Source organism: Myodes glareolus, chromosome 8 (genome assembly GCF_982192425.1).
Source record: "Myodes glareolus chromosome 8, mMyoGla1.1, whole genome shotgun sequence".
Lineage (NCBI taxonomy): Eukaryota > Metazoa > Chordata > Mammalia > Rodentia > Cricetidae > Myodes > Myodes glareolus.
This window is the reverse complement of record NC_142033.1, coordinates 70,957,217-70,979,142: the sequence shown is the minus strand read 5'-3', so window position 1 is coordinate 70,979,142 and position 21,926 is coordinate 70,957,217. Positions and strand designations below refer to the sequence as shown.

At 55.0% G+C, this 21,926-nt stretch overlaps 1 protein-coding gene across 3 annotated transcripts in view; it reads left to right on the top strand.

Moving 5' to 3' along the window:
* Dok7 (docking protein 7) overlaps positions 1–21,926 on the top strand; it is a 34,120-nt gene that overhangs the window by 1,345 nt on the left and 10,849 nt on the right. For 2 of the 3 annotated variants that reach the window (XM_085691986.2, XM_085691984.2), the window contains exons 3-6: positions 6,864–7,094; positions 8,571–8,771; positions 18,290–18,409; positions 21,067–21,186. In XM_085691986.2, coding sequence (XP_085548112.2) covers positions 6,864–7,094; positions 8,571–8,771; positions 18,290–18,409; positions 21,067–21,186 — 672 coding nt within the window. The remainder of the gene's footprint in view (positions 1–6,863; positions 7,095–8,570; positions 8,772–18,289; positions 18,410–21,066; positions 21,187–21,926) is intronic. The other variant, XM_085691985.2, reaches the window with a different exon arrangement.

Here is a 21,926-nt window from a genome sequence, read left to right as displayed (position 1 = left end):
AAGGTCACAGGGGAGGGAGGGAGACGGGATGGGTAAGAGGCTTTGATGACCTGTGGCCAGGGAGCAGAACCATGATGGACTGACCCACGTGCAAAGTGCACTGGAATAGCTGGTGAGGGGTTATAGCAAAGGCTTCTGGGATAGATGCTACCCCAAAGAGCATCCTGAGTTGTGCTCACTGACTGTTGGGATTCAAGAGCTTCCTGTGTGCAGGGCAGGGAGCAGACCAGAAGCCCCAGGGGAGGGACTGGCAAAGGAACATGAATTAAAGCTGTCCCTAGAGGAGGCTCTGAAGTTGGGCTGGAATTTGTTAGTGGTGGGAGGTGACTGGAGTGTGACCAAGAGTGGAAGGTGTGGCCCTGCCTTTCTGGGCCTGTCCATCCTGAGCCTGCTTTCTATCCCACTGCCTCTTGGGCTTTGCGTGACCTCTTCCTGAGCTACACAGCCTGTAGCCACCCCACTGTGACTTTCTCCTCCCATCTCCCCGTCATGTCCCACTGGAGACTGGCTCTTCCCTGCCCCACCCATGCCCTCCCTCTAGATGGAGACTGGCACCTACATTCTTGAGGACCTGTGGTCTGAACTCCGTTGATCTGATTTGGAAGGGAGAGAAAGGCCCTGTTCTCTTGCCTTAAGAACAAGGGATCCTTGGCTTTAAAATTGTGACTTCCGTTGTGGAGGTTCATGGGAGGTGGTTGAGAGGGACCAGGAGGCTGGGAAGCGAAGACTTCTTTGTCAACATGCCCTCACTCCTCTAGGTACTGCCAACACTGGTAGCTGTCCTGTAGGAATGGTTTAGCTGGCAGGAAAGGGGAAAACATTTGATCAAAGGTGTGTTCCACAGTGCTAGGGCTCTGGTAGGCAGTGTGTGCTCATGGAAGGAAGTGGTTAAGCAAGACAGAATAAAGAGTTGTAGCTCCCAGCACATCCACTGGGCCATGGTGTCCCTGAGGGCTAGCTGGTATGAAGTTCTTCCTACCAAGCCTGTCTCTGGGATCTGAGCATGTGTCTGTGCCTGGTGAAGGATGTGCATCTGGTTCTCCCACTGGGCAGGACCTTCAAGAAGGGGGTGTTCTGGGTTCTGTCCTGGCCAGCAGCTCACTGAGACCAGAACTTTAAGTCTCAGCCTGTCTTCTTTCTCAGTGGTGTGGTCTACTGATGGGGTGCTCTGGACAGCCCATGGAGGGTCCCCAGCCGTGTTTAGAGACAGCTGGACAGAATCCTCACAGGGTGCTAATCTGATGCTTCCCATGTGGGCTGTGTGGGGGGCCTTCACCTAGCTTGGGAAAGCTACCAGGGGGGACCCAAGTCCTGGACCTGGCAGAGAAGTCCAGACATAGGGGTGCGGAGGTTTCATATCCCATCTCTCTCCAGGGCCTCGCTCTCCATTCCTGAAAGTTAGCGGTCCCTAGCTCAGCACTGTCCTCAGGCAGCCAGGGTGTGACTGACCCAGAGAGGCTCAGTGAACTCTGCCTGTGGGGGAAGAGGCTCATGGTGACAGCAAAGGCCTCCAGCCCACACATAGGAACAGGGAGCCTTGAAGATGAAGTCTTATGCCAGCCAGTACTCTGCTTAGGAAACCCTTTGAAGTTGGTAGCTCTGATAAGGGCAGATGTCTTTCTGTAAGACTGAGACCTTTTGGGTGGTGACCCAATCCCTTCCTGAGTTGGCACCTCTGCCTCTGGTTTAGACAGACCTCTGCCTTCTTCCCAGTGGGATGGGGCGACACCTCAGCCCAAGGCTGGGACAGGGCAGTATAGCAGGCAGCCCCCTCTCTCCATGGGAACATCACAGGGAATTGGAATACCTGGGTTCAAGGTTTGGTTCAACCCTTGTGCTGTGTGACCCAGAGAGCCACATCTTCCCTAAGTATCTTTGTCTTTAGTAGGATGCTCTAGACTGGTCCCTGCCTGGCCACTCCCACAGCTGCCTGGAGGGTGACTGGGAGGACAGAAGGTGGGGCTGGGCCTCAGCCCTGAGCCCTGGCTGCTCCGTGCTGTACACACTCTTGGGGACACCCATGTCTGTGAGACTCCCTCACCCATGTGGCACAGGGGATACGGAATCTTTCCTAAGATAAACTTCAGGCCTGGGGCCTCACATCTGGTCCCCAAGCATCCCCAGGCTCATGGTGATCCCAAATTGCTGCTTGCTCCTATCCACAGCACTTCTGGGGTGCTGCCCCAAGGTCACTGTGACCTCCAGGGCTAGATCCACCCCACAGCCACGGCCACTCCACTCTACTGCCTCCCAGCTCCACCCTCCCTGTGTCCTGTAGCCTCCAGGCCTGGTCACTCAGTCTTCCCGGTGGCGTGTTCCTCCACACAGAGCTTCATCTCTGCCTGTCCCTCCTGCCCTTTGCATGGCCCTGGGCTCTGGCTGTGAAGGCCTCTGTGAGCTCATGACAACTCCATGGTTATTTTTACATCTTTAGACGCCTTCCAGCTGCCTGCCCACATGGCCATTCCACATCCAATGGGCTTCTTAGCCTCTTCCGTCTAGGAAAGACCCTGGTCCCAATCATATCCCTGAAAGCCCTCCCCAGGCATCCTCTTGCCACGGCATCTCAGGAGCTCCGCTGGTCTTCACTGTGCTGTCAACCCAGAGACAGTCCTGTGGCTCCTGCCTGGAGGACTGGGGCAGGTTCAGGGAGCTGGTACCGAGGTTGCTTCTTCCTATGCTCCCAGGCCCAGACCCAAGGTGTCCCTTAATGGGACAGGAGTGTTGGAAGCTGTGCTGTCACTATTTTGAGTCTGTTCTCTATGCAGTAGCCAAGGCTGGGCCAACCTTCTGTGCTCAGTACTCTTAGAGCTGCTTCTGGGCACACCTTCCTGGCTCACCTGCCTGTGACTTGGTCTTCTTATCCTCCTGGCCCTTCAAGTCTCTCTAGAGACGTCTGGGCGTTTGTCCTGTTTCCTGTGGAGCTACTAAGCTGGGCTCTTAAGGTTTCATTTATTTGCTCATCCTGGAAGGTTTTACACACACACACACACACACACACACACACACACACACACACACTCAGGAGGACCCTGCCCACCATCATGCTGCCTGTTCTTCTTCACATAGGACTGTGCTGATAGTTAGCTGTTGGCTTGTATGTTCCAGTGTCCCCACTGGTCCAGGTTCATAGGAGATGGGACAGGGTGACAGAAGAGGCAGAGTAGGGTAGGGGTGGGGCATCTGGAGCATTGAAGTGACTCAGGCCTGCCTCGAGGGAGCCCTTCTCAGCTCTCCATCCAGTTGCCCCCGTGCACAAGCCCATGGAACCACTGCCAGAGGCTGCAGACTCTGGTGGTAGCTGTGGCTTCTGCAGCCAGTTTAGGAGCCCTTCCTGCAGCTTTGAACGCCACCCTGTCCTATTTCTGCTGAAATGCAGACACTGTCCTGAAGCCTGAAACTGCAGCTTGGAAACCCGAGCACCACAAACCAGCGTCCAGCATCAGGTGGTCATCCCTTTGCAGGTCTAAGGGCAGAAGAGCGAGATTAAGCCATGGAAAGGCCAGATGCTCGCTGCCTTGTTTTGCTCCTTGTGACTCTGGATGTCCTTGACTTAGACCTTACAGCCCCACCTCCTGCCTGTGACCAGCTGACCTTTCTCATGCTTCATCTTCTGTCTCGTCTGAGGATGTCAGTGTCCCCAGGATAACTAAGGAGCTTGTCTCCAAATCTGCAGTTTAAGTCATCTGCCTGATGTCCCCCCACATCCTCCAGGCTGAAAGTGGCCACCATTCAGCCCCTGTAGATGCAATAAAGGACTCACTGACTCTCAGTGTCCTGAGGCACAGGTTGAGATTTTGTGTCCCCAGAGATCAGATAGATTGAGGGGTGGCATCAATCGACTAGGAATAAGGTCTCAGGGTCAAATACAGGGTCCTTCCTTGTGGCTCTTTAAATCAATCAAGTATCAGACTCAGCACCATGTGTGAATAAATTCTACCCTAGGGTAGAGATAGGCTAAACCCAGCTCACTGCCTGCTTCTGAGAAGTCACCAGAAGCCTCCACAGCCTTCCCATGCTGCATTGTGACCTTAGTGCGTGGGGTGGTTGTGATGGAGCCGCCACCCCTGTAAAGGTAAGGTATTTACTGTCAGGTATTCTTGATCCTATCATTGGGAGCACTCGCTTTCTGAACAAAGTGGGTGACAATTTGCTGTCCCTGAAGCAGCAGACTGTTCCCGGATGAATGCCAGACTCTCCTATGCTAGCACGGGTAAAGGTTGAGCTACCATTGGCACTTAAGGAATTAGAAGAGGGCGTAGATGCTGATTTTGACAGCTGTGCCGAGGGACGCTGGCATTGCAGAGGTGGCGTAGGATGTGAGGGGAATCTAGAGTCAGGGGCTCTAGCCTGGGGGCGGCCTGTAGGTGAGCACTGGCGGGGGCTGAGCGGGTCGGCAGGCAGCAGAAGCAGGACATTGGCTCAGATACTACTGTCATCAGGGTGGGCTCTCGGGAGGAAGGGCCTGGGGAGTCCTGCCTGCCAGGGACCTGAGAGGTGAATGGAGCCAGGGCGTCATTGGCACACATGGCCACATCTCACAAAGCTCAGCAGACATCCAGGCAGGCTGCAGTTGGAGGTGGTGTGGGATCGTGTGAGCACATGTCAAGCACCCACCGCATGTGAGGTATTTACCCCTTCCCACATTTGGTCTTCATGGCATTGGTGCAGGTGGGGTCCTGCAGTCTCAGACACAAGTTGACAGGAGGAGTGGGGTGTCCTCTGCCCCTGCCACCTGTGCCCCTGCCACCTGTGCCCCTGCCACCTGTGCCCCTGCCACCTGTGCCCCTGCCACCTGCCACTGGAGCCATACAGGGCCTCGGCTATGCTCACCCTCATTGCTCCCATGATCTCCTTTGTGGACCCCCATGTATGTCCCTTGGGTTTTCTTTTCTCAGGTATGTTTGGGTATGCTTTTGGGGTACACATTCTGTTTTTGTTGCCTTGTTGGGTTTGCTTGCCTCTGGGCCCAGCTTCTTGCTTTGTGGCAGTGAGTCTAGGCCCTCCTCACCTGTGTCTGAGAGAAACTGAGCCAGATTCCCTGAGGTGGCAGGTGGATTTCTGCAAATTGTTCTCCCCGGGTTGGAAATGTTTTCCCGCTTTTTATGTTATAAACAATGGACAAGTTCCCAAACAGGAAAGTGGAAGGAAGCCCCCATCCTGTTTGTTTGTTTGTTTCAGCAGAAGGAAGGGTTTATCTGGTGCTGTGCGATTCCAGAGGGGTAGCAGCCTGTCACCATCATGGTGGAGAGCATGTCAGCAGGCAGGCAGAGCTGGTGCATAAGCTGAGCGCTCACATCTACCTCCACAGACAGCAAGTAGGGAGGGCTAGCTCGAAATGGCAGGTGTCTTTTGAAACCTCAGAGCCCACCCCCCAGTGACATATGACATACTTTCTCCAGCAAGACCACACCTCCAAGATGTAACCCACCAACTAGAGACCAAGTGTTAAAACATCTGGGCCTATGGGAGCCATTCTTACTCAAACCACCAAACTCCACTCTCTGGCCCCTACAAACTTGTGACAGTACTGTAATACAAAATACATTTAGTCCAACTTCATAAGTCTCCATCTCTTTCAGCCCCAACACTGCTTAAAAGCCCAAAGTCCCACATCTCACCTGAGACTTAAGACAGTCCTTTAACTGTAACCCCAGTTTCAGGGGGACAAGAGTCCTTTGCCATCGTGTCAAGGAGCGTGACAACAGGCAGGCCTGGCGCTGGAGCAGGGACTGAGGGCTCACATCTCTGTCCACAGACGGGAAGCTGAGGGCCTAGCTGCTTTTGGAGATAAGGTCTGAACAGTCGAGGCTGGGCGCCAGCTCCTAGCTCTTCTGCCTTCACTTCCTTGCTTTGGTAAATGGCACACAGCTGTGCCTACTGGTACGCGTGATGCGCGGCTGCTTGCCCACTACAGGTCCCTGTTGTAGCAGAAGAGACTTTGTAGATTTCATGGAAAGCTAGCTGCTATCAGCCTCCATGGTCCCAGTTCTCCGGCTCTGGGTAGGGAAGGAATGGAAACAATAGAGGCTCTGGGAGTCCCCATTAGGATCTGGGTTGTCGTATTGGTCTGCTGAGGATGTTTGCAGAAATGTCTTGCTTTCAGAGGTCAGAGGCTTTGCTCTGTGGTCCTCGTGGGGTGTCCTCCATCCTCTCCTTGGTGTAGACCAATATATCAATTCACTGGGCGCCACGTGCTATTTTGGGTTGCCTCACATGAAGCATTTAGGTGTTTGCATTGGGCCCATGAGCCTACACCCTCCTCAAAGGGAGTCATCCTGTGGTCCCGGTGCTGCTAGTGTGGAGGCCTGGCAGCTGGGGACCTTCTGACTGAGGCTGATAGTGCAGTAGAGGGGAGGGAGGTATGAGCATGGCTTCCATCAGACCATCCAGCTTCCCCAGGAAGATCTTCTGCCTGAGGCCCCATGGGGATGAAATGCCTGGGTGCAGCACAGTGGCAGTGTGGACAGTGCCAAGACAGATGGGAACCACTCGGAGTGGAGGTCCAAGATGCCTCTGCTCTGGAGGACCTGGGAGTGGAGACCAGTCCTCTCCACTGTGGCCAGATTAGGCACACTCTCCATGCCACAGGCTGGGCAAAGGAGGGCCAGAAGCACAGGCTAGGAGTGGGCCCTAGGGTCCTGAGGGGATGAATACCTGGTACCCTCACACCCAGAGCAGGGGTAGGCTGGGCTTGCTCTTGTCCCGTGGCTCTTTGTGTCTAGGTAAGTCATTTGTTCATGGTCAGCCTCAAACCCTAGTCTCTGTCCATCAGTGCTGTGGCCTTCTGGGGACCATGGTAAAGGGTGGTGACGGTGAACAGTGGCGGTAGCACCCTGATGGCTTCTTGCCTGTCTGAACAGACTGTCTGCTGATGCTGGTTTACAAGGACAGGTGTGAACGCACCAAGGGCCTGCGGGAGCGCAGCAGTCTCACCCTGGAGGACATCTGTGGCCTGGAACCTGCCCTGCCCTATGAGGGCCTGGCCCACACTCTGGCCATCATCTGCCTGTCCCAGGCTGTCATGCTGGGCTTCGATAGCCACGAGGCCATGTGTGCCTGGGACACCCGTATCCGCTATGCACTGGGCGAGGGTAAGTGACATGAGTTCAGGGTTTGAGGTGAGGCCTGGGGCCCTTCGTCCGTGTGGGCTGCAGAGATGGATGAGACCCCAGGGAAGCTTGTAGAAATGATGAAAATGAGTGCGTGTCTCAGAGTGAAAGAGCCGGGTGGGCACTTGGGGTGCTCAGGCTGGGGGCCGGCGCCATAGCCCTTTGAGGCCCCTAAAATGACCTTTTTAAAACTGGGACCCTTATCTAGCCAAGGTAGCCACAACCTCTCCCATTATGTCCCATGTGTTCTGTGCCAATCCCAGAACCCATGCAGAGGGAGCCACTGGGGTTGAACTTTAGAGGCTCAGGGTGGAAGGAGAGAACCGATTCCCCAGAACTATATTCTGATCCCCACAGGCAGACTGTGGCATGTGTGCATCTGCACCCCCCAACGCACGCACGCACGCACGCAATGTTGATGATGACGATAAGTACTGAATTCTCGGCAGCCGAGGTGGAAGCTCTGCTTTCACCGACCCAAGAACAATGGCTCCTGGTGGACAGGTCCTAGATCTGTGGAGTGGGCAGTGCAGCAAGGGTACAGGGCAGGCTATATTAGCGTAGAAGCTCTCATCTTTCTGGAGAGTTCTCTGGTGGTGGTTCACAGCTTGGTTGCAGCCCCTCCCCCATCCAGGTAGGGCAAGGCCGGCCCACAAAGCTGCGAGCTTCCCCGGCCTCCCTCTCTGTAGATGTCAAAAGAGAGCTGGTGTGGCTTGACGGACCCCTGGAGACCCAAGGGTGGGGTAGGACAGACCCAAGGCCACAGCTTAGAAGAGGACCAGGTGGCATCATTACGAGGCTTCCTGTGGCTCTGGGGTCTGGAGATGGAGTGGGCAGGGGACTGGTGCATAGGCAGTGCAGGTGGGCAGGCGGATGCTGGTTCACACGCACGGGCTGCCTTCTGAACTGAGCTATCTAGGAGAGTGGGGAGGAAGGGACCGACTTCTGGCTTTCAAGGCAAAGGACGGAGCTGAATTCTTAAGCAGGACCATGGCAGCATCTAGCAGCCTCTGAGCCATACTAGTCTCAGGGAGACCTGCCAATCACGACCTCCTACTCTGAACACAGGGTGAAGCATACTCCATTCCATACCCTGATGTGGGACCTCCTGAACTTTGCTTTCCCGTTTTTGAAACTGGGTCACGTTGGCTGCCTTGATGGAAAGGGTGGGTCCCCAAGGAGTGGCCTTAGTACATGGGACCTGCCCTGAATGTGTTGGGGAGGGCTAGGCAGTAGTCATTCCCTTCTGAGGATTCGCTTGTCTCTGACTAAGGAAGATCCTGGAGTTTGAGTAGGGTGTAAGTGGGGCCCACTGACATCCTTAGCACTTCCTGACATTTACCATTCATTCTTGGTTGAGTGGCTGCGAGGGCACTTCACCAGTCTGACCCTGGGATACTCCTCCTCCCATCTCAGCCAACCCCTGGTAATGCCCTTTGCCCACTGTCTTGCCCTCAGTGCATAGGTTCCATGTGACGGTAGCTCCTGGCACCAAGCTGGAGAGTGGTCCAGCCACTCTCCACCTCTGCAATGACATCCTCGTCCTGGCCAGAGACATCCCTCCAGCCGTCATGGGGCAGTGGAAGCTGTCTGATCTCCGTCGCTACGGGGCTGTGCCAAATGGATTCATCTTCGAAGGCGGGACCAGGTGTGGGTACTGTAAGTATGCTGTGCGTGGGGCATCCTGGGGACACTTGAGCTGACTGGCCTACACATGTTGGCTTGGGGACCTGACAGGAGACTGTGGGCTGTGTCCCCAAGCAACAGGGCTGCAGCCACTCAAGCTGGGAATGGCACTCGGCTAGACCCTAACTGTTTCTGGGAATGGGAGGGAGCCTGATGGATCCTGGGAAACTCCAGATAACAGCCTAGTGTCACTGTATGGCTTGTGTATGAGGTCACAGTGTCAGAGTTCCTTCTGTTCAAGTTAAATGACAAAAATACTAAAAAAAAGGGGGGGGGCATGAGTGACGTCCCATGGATACTCTAGTCGGAGTCCATTTACTGACACAAAATTCCTCTAGACACACCAGCTGCTTAGACTGCTGAGCTGCTCAGAGCTGCCTGGATGTCAGCAGTGAGATGGCCACGTGTGGGGAGGGTGGGTCTGGCCCCCCCAGAGGTACGAAGGTCCTTCCCCTGAGTCTCCAGACTCATGCCATACTTGTGTGATCAGGGTGAAGTGAGTGCAGAGGCTGGGACAGCCATAATGGGCTGGTGTCTGGTAGCCAGGATGGGAGCTCACTGGGGGGTGGTGTTTGTGTCCCAGTGACCTTCTGCTCCACTGCTCTCTAAGGGGACTGTGTACATGGTGGTGGAGTGTGGACCAGCAGTCCCTGAGGGAACAGAGCCCTTCTCCCCTCTTGAGAGGCCATCTGCACTACTCATGTATGCTGACTGCCCAAGGTGCTCATCCTCCTGGCAACCCGGCCTCCTGGGGCTGATGGGACTATGGTTAGTTGCTGGATTAAGGCGACGGAGCCCCTGTTGTCTAGAAGCCCAGACCTTGAGTAGTGGAATTCATAGGTCAGGCAGGGGAGACTCCTGTAACCTGTCTACCCACCCTCCCCTTTCAGGGGTGTAACCCTGACCTATGCTGGGGTGTGAGGAGGGTATGAGATGTAGGAGTTTGGGCTCAGCCCCTGTATAGCATCGTCAGGCTCAGCATGGCCTGATTGGGTTGTGCTGGTCACTGACTGCCTGGACCCCATGTTTTGCAAAGACCTGAGTTGGACACCATGCCCCACAGTCTCTGTTGGATACTAGGAGCAGACAGTGGGCCTCTGAGTGGGAGGCAGTTCCATGGGGACCTTTGAGGAGCTAAAGCCTGATGTGCAGAGGTGCCGAGCCAAGGGATACATGAGGCCATGAAGCAAGGCAACATTCCTCCCAGGACAAAGAGGCAGCATGACCTCACAGCGCAGTGGCAGCATGACCTCACAGCGCAGTGGCAGCATGACATCACAGCACAGTGGCAAACACAGCCATTTCCCAAGCCAGCTGTGGTGTTCAGTCTTCTTCCTTGGCAGGTGTCAAGAGCAGGGAGATTCCAGGATGGCCTGTGGTTGGGGTGGTGGAATGGCTGGTTGGTCCCCTCTGTCGTTTGATAGCTGGGAACTACAGCCAGTCAGTCACACAGTGGCCTCTCCCTCAGGGGGCCTCTCAATTTGGGAGCTCCTGGAGTCACACCGATTGAGGAGTGGGGAATCCTTGCTTCGGTCTGTGGGATTCCCAGGTACAGGTTAGATGTGGTGCTGGCCAACATGCCCTCCAGGCTGGACAGGTCTCTCAGATGGGCTGGGCCAGAGAATCCGTTTCCATGGAGGCCTGTTGCCTTTATCTAGGCTCCAGTGGATTAGGGCCTGCTGTATGTTTCTCCTCTGGGCCCTCTGAGTTTCCGACTTGGTCTCTTGGTGCCAGTGCTCTCCTTTCTGCTTGTCATCGTCCTGGGCACTGAGTGCTAGTGCTGCCGAGAAAGCAAGTGTCTGACCTGGGCTGTTGTGTTTTCCCTGCGTCTGCGGTAAACTATTCAGGGCTGACCGGAGGCTTCTGAGCAAGGTCCTGAATTAGCTTGTCAACGGCAGGAATTTGCCTGGAACCAGTGTGCCTGGAGCCGGCTAGTCTGGGTCCTGCTTCAGAACCCTGGCACTGGCACTGTTGGGAATTCTCTCCCTCCAGACCAAAGCCTACTTGGCCCATAGGTCCCTGGCTGCTGGAAAATACTGTGTGGTGACCATGGGTAGGTGCTGCAGTAGGACCAGGGAGCCCCTGTTGTCTAGAGGCCTGGACCTTGAGTAGTGGAATTCCTAGGTCAGGCAGGGGAGACTCCTGCAACCTGTTCACCCACCCTCCCCTTGTCAGGGGCGTAACCCTGACCTATGCTGGGGTCAGGAGGAGGGTGTGAGGTGTAGGAGTTCGGACTCAGCTCCTGTACAGTATCATCAGGCTCAGCATGGCCTGATTGGGTGTAGCCACAGGGATGTGGGGCTGATGCCTCCCTCTCTCTGGGAAGGTCAGTGTGGAGGGACTGACTAGGAGAGCCCACCCCTTTGTCCCTGCCAGGTGCCCTGGAGCTCTGTTCTCCAATAGGAACAAGCTTGGCTCTGCTGTAACCGGTCATAGAAACTGCTGCAGCCAAGCTGTGACTCCCTGACACAATATGGAACACAAGGCAGGTGGGCAGAAGAGGTGACTGGAGGCCATGCATTTGCTCTGCCTGTGGGCAAACCTCAGGAAGGAGCTCCAGCCCAGTGTGGCTCATGGAGCAGCAGGTATCTGCAGTCTACCATAGACCAGGATGGTGTTGTTAGGACAACAGAAATCGACTCCTTCATAGTTTGAGGTCAGCGGTCCCCAATGTAAGATCCTTCCTCTGGGGCCTCTGGGGGGTTATTTCTGATTTCCTTACTAATTGCATTACTGGTGTCCCAGCCTGTGCGCTCTCTCTCTCTCTCTCTCTCTCTCTCTCGCTCTCTGTCTCTCCCCCCCCCCTCATTGAAACTGGCTATAGGGTCACTTGCATCAGCCAGAAGAGTATTGTGTTCACATTCTAACCTAGTCCACCTGCAAAGACCTTTTCCATATTACATATGTGGACAGGTCTTTTGGGAGTCACCATTTAGCCACGATGGTTATGAAAATTGAGTCATGGTGCCTATGACTTAGTCACGTCTAACTTGGAGTACAAATGGCTAAAGGATTTATCAGAAGGCCTTGGAAGCATCAGCCTTCTCTTTCCCCCCTGAGGCCAGATCCCAGCCTGGTTCCTGCCCCCTCTAGAACCATGCCCTGCGGCTCTTCCCTAGCCTGCTCCCCCAGAGAGATTAGAGGTGACCCTGTACCCCAGGTTACTTTTCACCTACGCAAACTTGTTGGTTTGGCCGAGTGTCAGGGGCCTGGTAGGGAAGAGAGGTGCTGGGACCACTGCTCTGCAGCAGGCTCGGTGACAGCCAGCATAAAGGCACCCCAGGAGGGGGGAGGGACTAGGAAGGGAAGGCCTGTGGGGGAGGGCAGGTGAGGCTGACTTTAAGGACAGACAGAAGTTTCTGGAGGAGGAAACTAACATGGGAAGTCCCCGCTCCTGCCAACTGCAGGGCTTTTTAGGACCATCTCCATCCCTGTCCCCAGGATGACAAGATCCTCTAACGCTAAGAATTCAGTCGATGATACATTCTTAATGCTAAGACTTTTGTCTGAGCAGCAGGAAGATGCCAGGTTGTCCCCTAGTCTGGGTCAGATCATCTTGGTGGCCCTCTCTCACATACTGTGCCTATCCTGGCCCTCCCTCTGTGGAATCACCTAGAGTCCCCAGGAAGTACATCTCGGGACTGTTCCCCCTTCTTGGCATCATTTCTGGCCCCAGCATCCCTCTGCTACAATCATGGCCACTACAGACAGGTTGTTAGCCCCCTTTGGTGGTATTTGGCAAACACAGGTTTGAAGCAAATAACTGTGTATGATTCTGACACACAGAAGCGAAATATAACCTCATGGGTTCTCACAGAGACATAGAGTCCTGGGAAAAGGCAAGAGAAACGGACACAGATACTGGAGAGCTGCCCCAGGCTGGCCACTAGAGCAGTGCGTTTGCTAGGCACTTGGGAATGACACCCAGAGAACCCACGGTACAGTCTGGAAGGGCTAGAGGGGCCTAGAAGATTCTGATTTCTCTCCAGATGAGAACAGGAAATGTTAGTTGCAGGGTGGCTGCAACAGAGTGACTGTGGTGGGGGTGGCTGCTGCGGGGTGGCTGCAGTGGGGTGTCTGCAACGGGGTGGCTGCTGCAGGGTTGCTGTAGTGGGGTGGCTGCAGCGGGATGGTTGCAGCAGGGTGACTGCAGCGGGGTGGCTGCAGTGGGGTGGCTGATAGTTTCCAGGAGTGTCATCTGCATGGCAACTGTTGGAGAGGCAGGACCTCATGCTTACGTGGGAACATCAGGATCAGGGCTGGGATGAGGACCCTTGGCTCTGCGGAGCCCAGTGCCTTTGTAATGCTTTCTTCATGGGCAGCAGGGTAGTGATGCAGGCATCCCAGACAGGTATCCCTCTGGAACAAAGGCCCTTGGACTCAGTGGTGGAGTGACATTCAAGAGATGTGGCCATTTATAGGGATTTTTCTATGGCCTCCAGAGAAGATCCTGCATTCAGTGACTGGTATTGTGTCAGGCCCCTGGGGCTGACAGTCACGATTCTTCAGACCCGTGGTCATGTCTCTATGGTTCTGCTGACCTGGGTTTGAGTGGACTCTTTCCCTTTATCATATAGTGACATCGGCATACAGAGTGAGTCCAGGCCCCATCAGTGTGGTATCTTCTGTCACATAAGGTCCAAGCTGGCCATGGTGGTCTTCCTGAGAGCTGCCCTACAGGACACTGGGAGGGACACATCTAGGTGCTCAGATGTTCCCTAGCTCATGGGGCCCCACCCATGGGTTTCCACCCTCTCTCAGTTTTGAGGAAGAGGAGACTGAGGCATGGGCTGCCGTGGGTACTCAAGACCATGTGGAGGCAGTTGTAGAAATGACCCAGTTCATGTTTGTCTGTGCAGCTGTTCCTGGGGAAGGGTGGGGCTGGCTGCTTACCCTAGGCCTGCATCCGCCACGTGCCAGCCCTTCTTCCTCTTGAGGAACAAAAGGCCTTCTTGGGCAGAGTGGGCACCAAGCTGGGAGCCAGGGAGTAGGACCAGCTGCTAGGTAATCCAGACACTGCCAGCTGTCAGCAGCTACCAGCTGCGTCCTCTGGGGACTAATTTGCCGCAAGCTGTTAGAGAGGAGAGGCACGGTGTCCTCTGACCTTTGAGACAGGCCATGTGACCTCCTGGGGTACAAGGAGACTTCGTGTCTCAGCCCAGGCTGCTGCATAGGAGAATTAGGTTCCTAGACAGAAACATCACTCCTTGGGGATGCCAGTGATGGTGTGTAACTGGCTGTCATTCTTCAGAACACATGGGATGGAGCTCAGTGCCCTGACTTCCTCATCTGGACAGGAAAGCCCGTGTCAACCCCCACCATGTAACTCCCTCTTGAGGTGGCCCTATGCACCTACGGCGTACCTGAACTTGGATTTCGGGGTCTCCCTTCCTGAGGTCTGGAAGTGACCCCACCCCATGCCCAGCCTGAGCCTGGCTGCTCACTCTCCTCCTGAGGACCAGGACCTCAGCTTGGTCTTCAAGAAACAAAAGAGTGAGGGCCTGTCAGGATCCTGGTGTAGGCTGCATAGGTGAGCAGTATCCCCCAAGGCCCAAAGCAGGCAGAGGAACGGGAGTCATGGAGGAGTGACCTCATCCGGGCCTGTAGACTGTTCCATGGGTGGATGAGGGTGCTGCCAAGGGTGCCCAGTGACAAGTGACAGGGTCTTTAGCTGATGGCCCTCACTCTGCTCAGGAAGATGCTGGTCCCCGCTGGGCCAAGCCTGGGACATTTTGAAGTGTGTGTGTGTGTGTGTGTGTGTGTGTGTGTGTGTGTGTGTGTGTGTATCTAGAGGTCATTGTCATAGTGATGTCAAGGACATTCTCCACTAGAGCAAAAGTTGGTACACCCCAAGAATGTAGCGCAATTAATAAACAAAAAGCAGAGACAGAAATTGGGGTTCAATCTGAAAGTCAGAAAAGCAAAACAGCAAGCCACTGGCCCTTACTTCTACCTCAGTCTGAAATGGTGATCCTGCCTCCAGGAATCTCAGAATGAGACTGTATCTGAGAGCTGTCTCCTCCCATCTTATAGTCCTCTCTAGGGCTGGGATTAAAGGCGAGCATCATTGGGATTAAAGGCTTGCACCACCTGGTTTCTATGGCAAATTAGTGTGGCTACTGGGACTAAAGGTGTGTGTTACCACTGCCTGGTCTGTAAGGCTGACCAGTGGGGCTGTTTTACTCCCTGATCTTCAGGCAAGCTTTATTTATTAAAATACAAATAAGATATCACTACGCAGGAGCTCTTGGTTCTTCATCTTCGGGTCCTTGTATTACCCATTGACATGTAGTAAATACCCCAAGTGTAGTGTCTGTTCTGCTGTTTAGTTCTGGGTCAGAATTCAGAGCAGGGCTCAGTGAGATGGCTCACCTCTGTCCCACGAGACAGAATGGGTCACTCAAACAGTGAAAGACAGATGGTGGCAGGTCCTGTGCTTGGTATGGAGGCCACAGTTCCTCTTGGGACCCCCTTTTCTAGCAGAATAGCTGGACTTTTCTACATGGTGATGGTTCCAAGAGGGCACAAATGGGTGGTGCCCGGCTCCCTCAGGGGCCTCGTCCCAGAACTGGAAGAACAGAGTGTTACCTTGGTTACTTTATACTATTTAGAGGAGGCTCAGACTGGCCCTGGGGCAGTGAGAGAAGGTAACCTAGACTCCTGGGTGGGGAGTCAACTGGACAGAGAACCTGGGCTCCAGCCTTTCTTAGAACATACAAGCCAATAAGCAACACAGACGTTCCTGGAGGCATCTTTTCGCTCTTACCTAAGGGAGGCTCCTCGGGCAGCAGATCCTGGGAGGTCATCAGGGCCACTGCCACACGGTGTTTGGTCTGGGGTCTAGTGCAGCAAACATGTAAAGGGATGTGAGGCAGAGTAAGCATAACGAGGTCTGAATCAGATGTAAAAACATCTCAGGATGAACATCCGGCTTCCTTAGAGAGGGGTAAGGGTCAGGGTTTGGCATGACTTAATAAAAGGTGCTATCTTAAAGGATAAGACTTGTTACAGTCTAAGGAGTATGGATGGGCGTCTCCCATGTGGAGGCATGCTAGGTAGGGCAGGCATGTTTAAGGAGCCCTGGGTGACTCTGAGATCCTTTGACAGGTAGGGCGGACAGAGGAGACAGGGTCAGAGATAGAAATGCATCCCAGGGAAGCCTCATCCCTGAACTCTGAGATCCCAGGTTAATGGTCCCTTGAAGATAGGTGCCCTTTAGAGCTATAGATGGGGTGGCTAGAAGGGATGCCACATGGGCATTTGGGGCCCAGGTTGGTAGCTGCTGGGCTCCTGGGCCTTGTCTGGCTGATCGTATCTCCTGAGCAGCATGATACTCCGCAGACGCCGCCGTGGTGGAATGCAGGGCCGGCTCCACTCCCTTCGGTAATGTGGTTTTTTATAGTCGGGGGACTGATTGTCCTGCGGTTTCTGCCAGCTGCCTGTAAGCTCAGGATTAGAGGCCTGGCCTTCCATGAGAGCTGGGGCCAGACTGACTGAGCCCTACAGTGGGTGGGGTGGTAGATGGGGACAGGGAGCAAGCACGGGATGCTTTGTGTGAGCTGGCCAGCAGATGGGAGCCAGCCTCATGAGCATACTTTGCTTAACCAAGGCCCAGCAGAGTTCTTGGCTTGCAGAGTCCATCTACCAGATCCACCAGGGCCTTTCGGAGCCAGTAAGCCTCTGGAGTTGGCCTCCTGGGCGGGCTTCAGGGTAGCTGTCCACTCCTGCTCCATGTCCCACTTTTTCTTTTGGTCTACAACTTCCCAGTGTAGAGCCAGTTCTATGGTGCTAGGCAGTGTCCCAGCGGCCTCTTGCCTGGGATCATAGACATTCTTACTTGCTATGGATCCTGTTCCCCTATCTCTAAAACAAGAATGGCATTGCTATACCACGTGGTTTAAGACAATACGAAGCTTCAGCAATCACAGATGCTGTCGTTGTCTGTGTGCACTGGGGCGGCCATGCAGGGGTGCAGCAGCAATCACAGATGCTGTCGTTGTCTGTGTGCACTGGGGCGGCCATACACGGGTGCAGCAGCAATCACAGGTGCTGTCATTGCCTGTGTGCACTGGGGCGGCCATGCAGGGGTGCAGCAGCAATCACAGGTGCTGTCATTGCCTGTGTGCACTGGGGTGGCCATGCAGGGGTGCAGCAGCAATCACAGGTGCTGTCATTGCCTGTGTGCACTGGGGCGGCCATGTCCACGTGTCTTGGTACTGGTTGAGTCCCTGGAATCCACCGCTTCATGTTTAGCAAAGAAGTGTGACCTAGAGGCAGAAATTTTAGCAAGGGGACTTCTCAGATCTTACCTCTTTCGCCAGTCCTAGAGCTGTCCCTGCCTTCTGTCCCTGAGAATTCTGCATGGACCCTGCCTGCCTTTCTTTGGGCAACGGGCAGAGGTCTGGAGCAGAGAGAGATTCTTGAGTGGTGACATACCGAGTGTCCAGTCCCATGGCCTTGGCTCAGCAAGTGGGTGCAGCCATCCTGGCTGCTCTTTCATTCACTCGGCCAGGGAGGGATTTCATTCACCCTTGGTGGAGGCACGGCCCAGCAGGAGGGCCGGCCTGGTGCCTGATGGCAGATGGCCTCGGGGTGCCCTCCCTGCTGACTCACTGCTCTGGGCTCCTCTGGGCACAGAGGCTCTCAGCACCTATGTGGTTCCTCTGCCCAAGTGACCCTGCACTGATTGTACACCATTCCTTCCTTCTGTCGAGTGGGCAGGAGGGACAGAGTCAGCCCTGGGACACAGGTGCTACCTCAGGGCTTTGTCTTTACCCTTTGACCTCCAAGCAAAGGAGAGCTCAGTCTTAGTGTGTGGGGGGACACTGTACTGGTCAGAGTGACAGCTGATCACTTGTGGTGTGGGCGCCACAGTGGGACAAACATCTACAGGTGACTTGACACAGTCCTGGGTGAGGGTCTGAGTCAGCCTTGGCCATACTGAGAGACCCAAGGAAACTTCCCAGAAGTGCCTCCCTTGTCGTTAGCACAGGCTGGGGAAGAGCGTCCGGAAGCTTGGAGGGAGCCTGGAGGGCAGAGGGTGGCCTGGCCTGCGTGTCTCCCCACAGGAGGTGCGTGCAGCGGGTTGCTGAACATCCTTTCAGGAGAGTAGTCTTGGACAGAACAGTCAGGATAGGTTGCCCTCATGAGCTGTGGGCCTGCTGTTCCCAGGCCACGCGATACTGTCTGGGAAGGACACCCAGCTGGCATTTTGACACAGATTTCCCTGTCAGTTCCTAGGCATTGCTAAAGAGACAGCACTCCACTCAGTACCCTTGGGACACATTTATGGGCTTCCTAGGCAACAGAAGAGGCACGTGGGGTCTGGGGCCCTAGGGGTGTGGCTTCGTGACAGTATAAAGTCGCTTGGATTTGGGCTGGAGATTGCTTCCCAATCTTTCTTGCATCCCAACCCCAGACCGACTCTGGGTGTCTCTCCAACCCCTGCTGGGTCTGGCTGACCCCTGTGTCTCTCTGTCCTTCTTCTGCAGGGGCTGGAGTCTTCTTCTTGTCCTCAGCTGAGGGAGAGCAGATCAGCTTTCTGTTTGACTGCATTGTCCGAGGCATCTCCCCGACCAAAGGCCCGTTTGGGCTTCGGCCAGTTCTCCCAGGTGTGTGTGGGAATGTGGCAGGGGAGGTGCCCTTGGTGGTCTGGGGACTGGTAATCTGCTTCATCAATCTAGTGATATGGCCTGCCCTCTCCCATCCACAGCTGAGAACCCTAGAGCCCACTGGCCTAGGACAGTAGCGCTCTAGTCTCTGTACAGCCTGGGGCTCCTAAGGGGGTCAACCTCTCCTGCAGTTGCCCCTCCTACACGGACATGGACCACTGGGACACCAGGGCTTGTAGCCCTCTGGTTGACCCAGGCAAGTCACAGTTGCTGAGGCTGAACAGCAAGTGGCCCAGGACCCTGGAGATGGAGCAGAGACAGCCTGGCTCCAGGCCACTGACTGGGGACAGTTGATATTTCTCTGATGCTAGGGGTCAGGACCATGGTGTCTGAGCCTGGCATTTGGCTCGGAGTCACTCTGTGAGATTATCTTGTATGTGTGGGGTTTCAAGATGTATTTAGGGTGGGCTCCACTTAAGCATGCCTCTTATTTAACCTCTCATCCCCAAAGTGGCTGAGGGCACCTTGGACTCATCTTGCGAGGGTGGAGAACACATTTTCAAATGCTGAGCCAAACTCATGGGCACCAGGCCCTCCTAATCTGCTGCCCCCTGCACCCCAGTAGCCAGCAAGAGAGCTGCAGGAGAGCCCGGAGCCTTCCCTGTGGTCCGAGCCCTCCTGCAGTGCCCCCTGCTGGTGTTTCTCTGCCTTGCAGTTGCAGATGTACAGTGTGGAGGGGAAAATGCCAGTGGGCCACCTGGGTGTCAGGGTGTGGCGGGACTGTGTTTTTTCCCCAGAGACACACACTTCTAGAGGTTCCTTGGAGCATATGCACCCCCCTGACCGACACTGGTGTATATGCCGCTGTTGGTGTGCCCAGAAACAGGACTTGGGCTTTAGGGGCATCCACTCTCCTGCTTGTTTTAAATGATTCTGGGTGAAGGGAGTACTGGACACCACACTGGGCAGAGGATGACATAGAAGGCTCCTCTTGGAAATGAGTTGTACCCCAACCCAGGCAGGGAGTGGGCTGTCCCCAGATAGGGCTGGGCTGGTGGGGTACCCTGACCTGTTCCACAGCTGTCTTAATCAGGTCATCTGGGTATGCTCAAACAATGCCACTGCCAGGGCTTGGGTCTGCAAGCATTGTATCCTAGGTGTCCTGCTCAGGTATATGGGGCCTTGGGTCGCCCCGGCATGCCAACTGTGTGGATCAGAGTCAGCATCCAGCTAGGGCAATTGTGGAGTCCTACAGCATTGACCCATGTGGGGAGAGCTTATGGGAGGACAAGGACCCTGTGGATGGTATGCCATCAAAGTCCCACAGCCCTGAGGGGCTCCGAGAATGCACACGTTTGAGCAGTGCCCCACACTCTAGGTTGCAGGTATGCTATTGTGTGGGCTCTCACTGGGGTCAGATCCACTGAGGCCTCAGTCCTCCACATGAAGACCTGAACCCAAAGCGGGCAGGAGGGAAGGGGAAGATAGAGGATTCTGGGAACTCCTGCTCTGAGGATAGCATTCATGGTGCTTTTGTGACCCTTTCTAATTGGGGGACACTTGCTGGAGGCTTGGCATTCATAGCTGGGGAAACCCCAGGCAACAAGGTGTCAATCATAGAAACCCCCCTCTGGGCGCTATGGGGCTTACTGTGCTCCAAGGTATTTCTGAAGGAAGGAGGGAGGGTACTGTGAGCTAGAATGGGGTGGCCAGAGGCGTGGCCAGAGGCCTTCCTTACAGGATAGATTTTCTACATGGCAGTGGATGTGCAGGGAACATGCGCGGGGTCAGAGGAGCAGGTCCCCACTGCTTCTAGCCTGGCTACCTCTCAGCCAAATGTTGACATTGTCAAGGGCTTCAGATAGGCAGTGTGGATATAGGCAAGGAGGGCCTTGCATGAGCACCCCAGCAAAGACAGGAGAGGAGAGTGCCTGGGGAGAACAGGGTGGCAACCTTCCTACTCTGTCACCTATAATGGTATGGCTCAGAGGTGGAAGACGGTGAGGGGCCAGGAAAAGATCCCACCCAACCTGGTTCCTGCGGGCAGTAACAGGTACAGGGAGGCATTTTATTCAGACCGAAATGGAGCTCTGAGAAGTGGGCGTGGTGAGCTAGGGCTGGGCAGACCTCTCTAGATGAGGGAAGGTATGGTCCTGAGAAGGTACCATCATCAGCAAGGAGAAGCTCATACCCGGGGAGGGTGGGGATTGTCACAAGGACAGGGACCCAGGCTGGGCAGTTGTGTGCCTATTCTTAGGGGACAAGGACCTGAGCTGGGGGTTATACACAGACAGGCACATATGCTGGACAGATAGGGGACCAACTTCAGGGCCAGAGACTGAGGTTGAGAAGTTCAGGGGCATGTCCACAGGGACAAGAACACGGACTGGACAGATGGGGGCTTGTTCACAGAGAGAGACCTCAGCTGGGCATCTAAAGGGTCTGAGTAGCCTGTGTTTGATGCCCAGCAACCAGGCCAAGGTGCAGGGCAGGGCTGGGCCTCCTAGAGGCTAGCTCAGGATGCCTTGGCTGTGAAGGTTCTAGGCTCGCCAGGTGTCCTAGTGGTGTGAAAGGGTGGGGTGTAGGGGTGGTGAAGGGGTGGGGTGCAGGGGGGTGCAGGGGTGGTTGTCGCCTTACTGATCCTTTTCTCTGCACAGACCCGAGCCCTGGGGGGCCCTCAACCTCAGAGGAGCGTGTTGCCCAGGAAGCACTGGAAGCCCTGCAGCTGGAGAAGCGGCTTAGCCTGCTTTCACACTCTGGCCAGCCAGGCAGTGGAGGTAGAGTCAGTGGTGGGTTCTATCTGGGCTGCAGGGACCTCTAAGTACTTACCTCCCCACTCCGCTTCAGGTCGGACAGCAGTCTATCTGCATGGAGTCTCCTTGTGTACACACTCACGGCCCTTCTGCCCGGTGCAGGTAGCTGCCATGCATCTCAGGCATCCTTCTCCCTCTTGTTCATTCATTCTTTACCTACCCACCCACCCACCCACCCACCACCCACCCATCATCCACCCACCCATCCACCCACCTATCATCCACCCACCCATCCACCCACCCATCATCCACCCACCCATTCACCCATCCATCCACCCATTCACCTATCCATCCATCCATCCATCCACCCACCCATCCACCCACCCATCCATCCATCCATCCACCACCCACCCACCCATCCATCCATCCATCTACCCATCCATCCACCCATCCACCCACCTATCCACCCATCCATCCACCACCCATCCATCCATCCACCCACCCATCCACCCATCCACCCATCCACCCACCCATCCATCGATCCATCCATCCATCCATCCATCCATCCATCCAGTCATCTTTCCTTCTCCTCATTCATTCCTTTGTCACCACCCATTTAGCCACTCATTGCTCCCCTTCCTACTCTTCCTTTCTTCTTTCTCTTACTCATTCATGTGTTCTCCCCTCATCCACTCACTATCCTATAAACTTACCAAACGCCAACCGCAACTGTGATGGGAAGTGTGACTTGACTTTGAATCCCT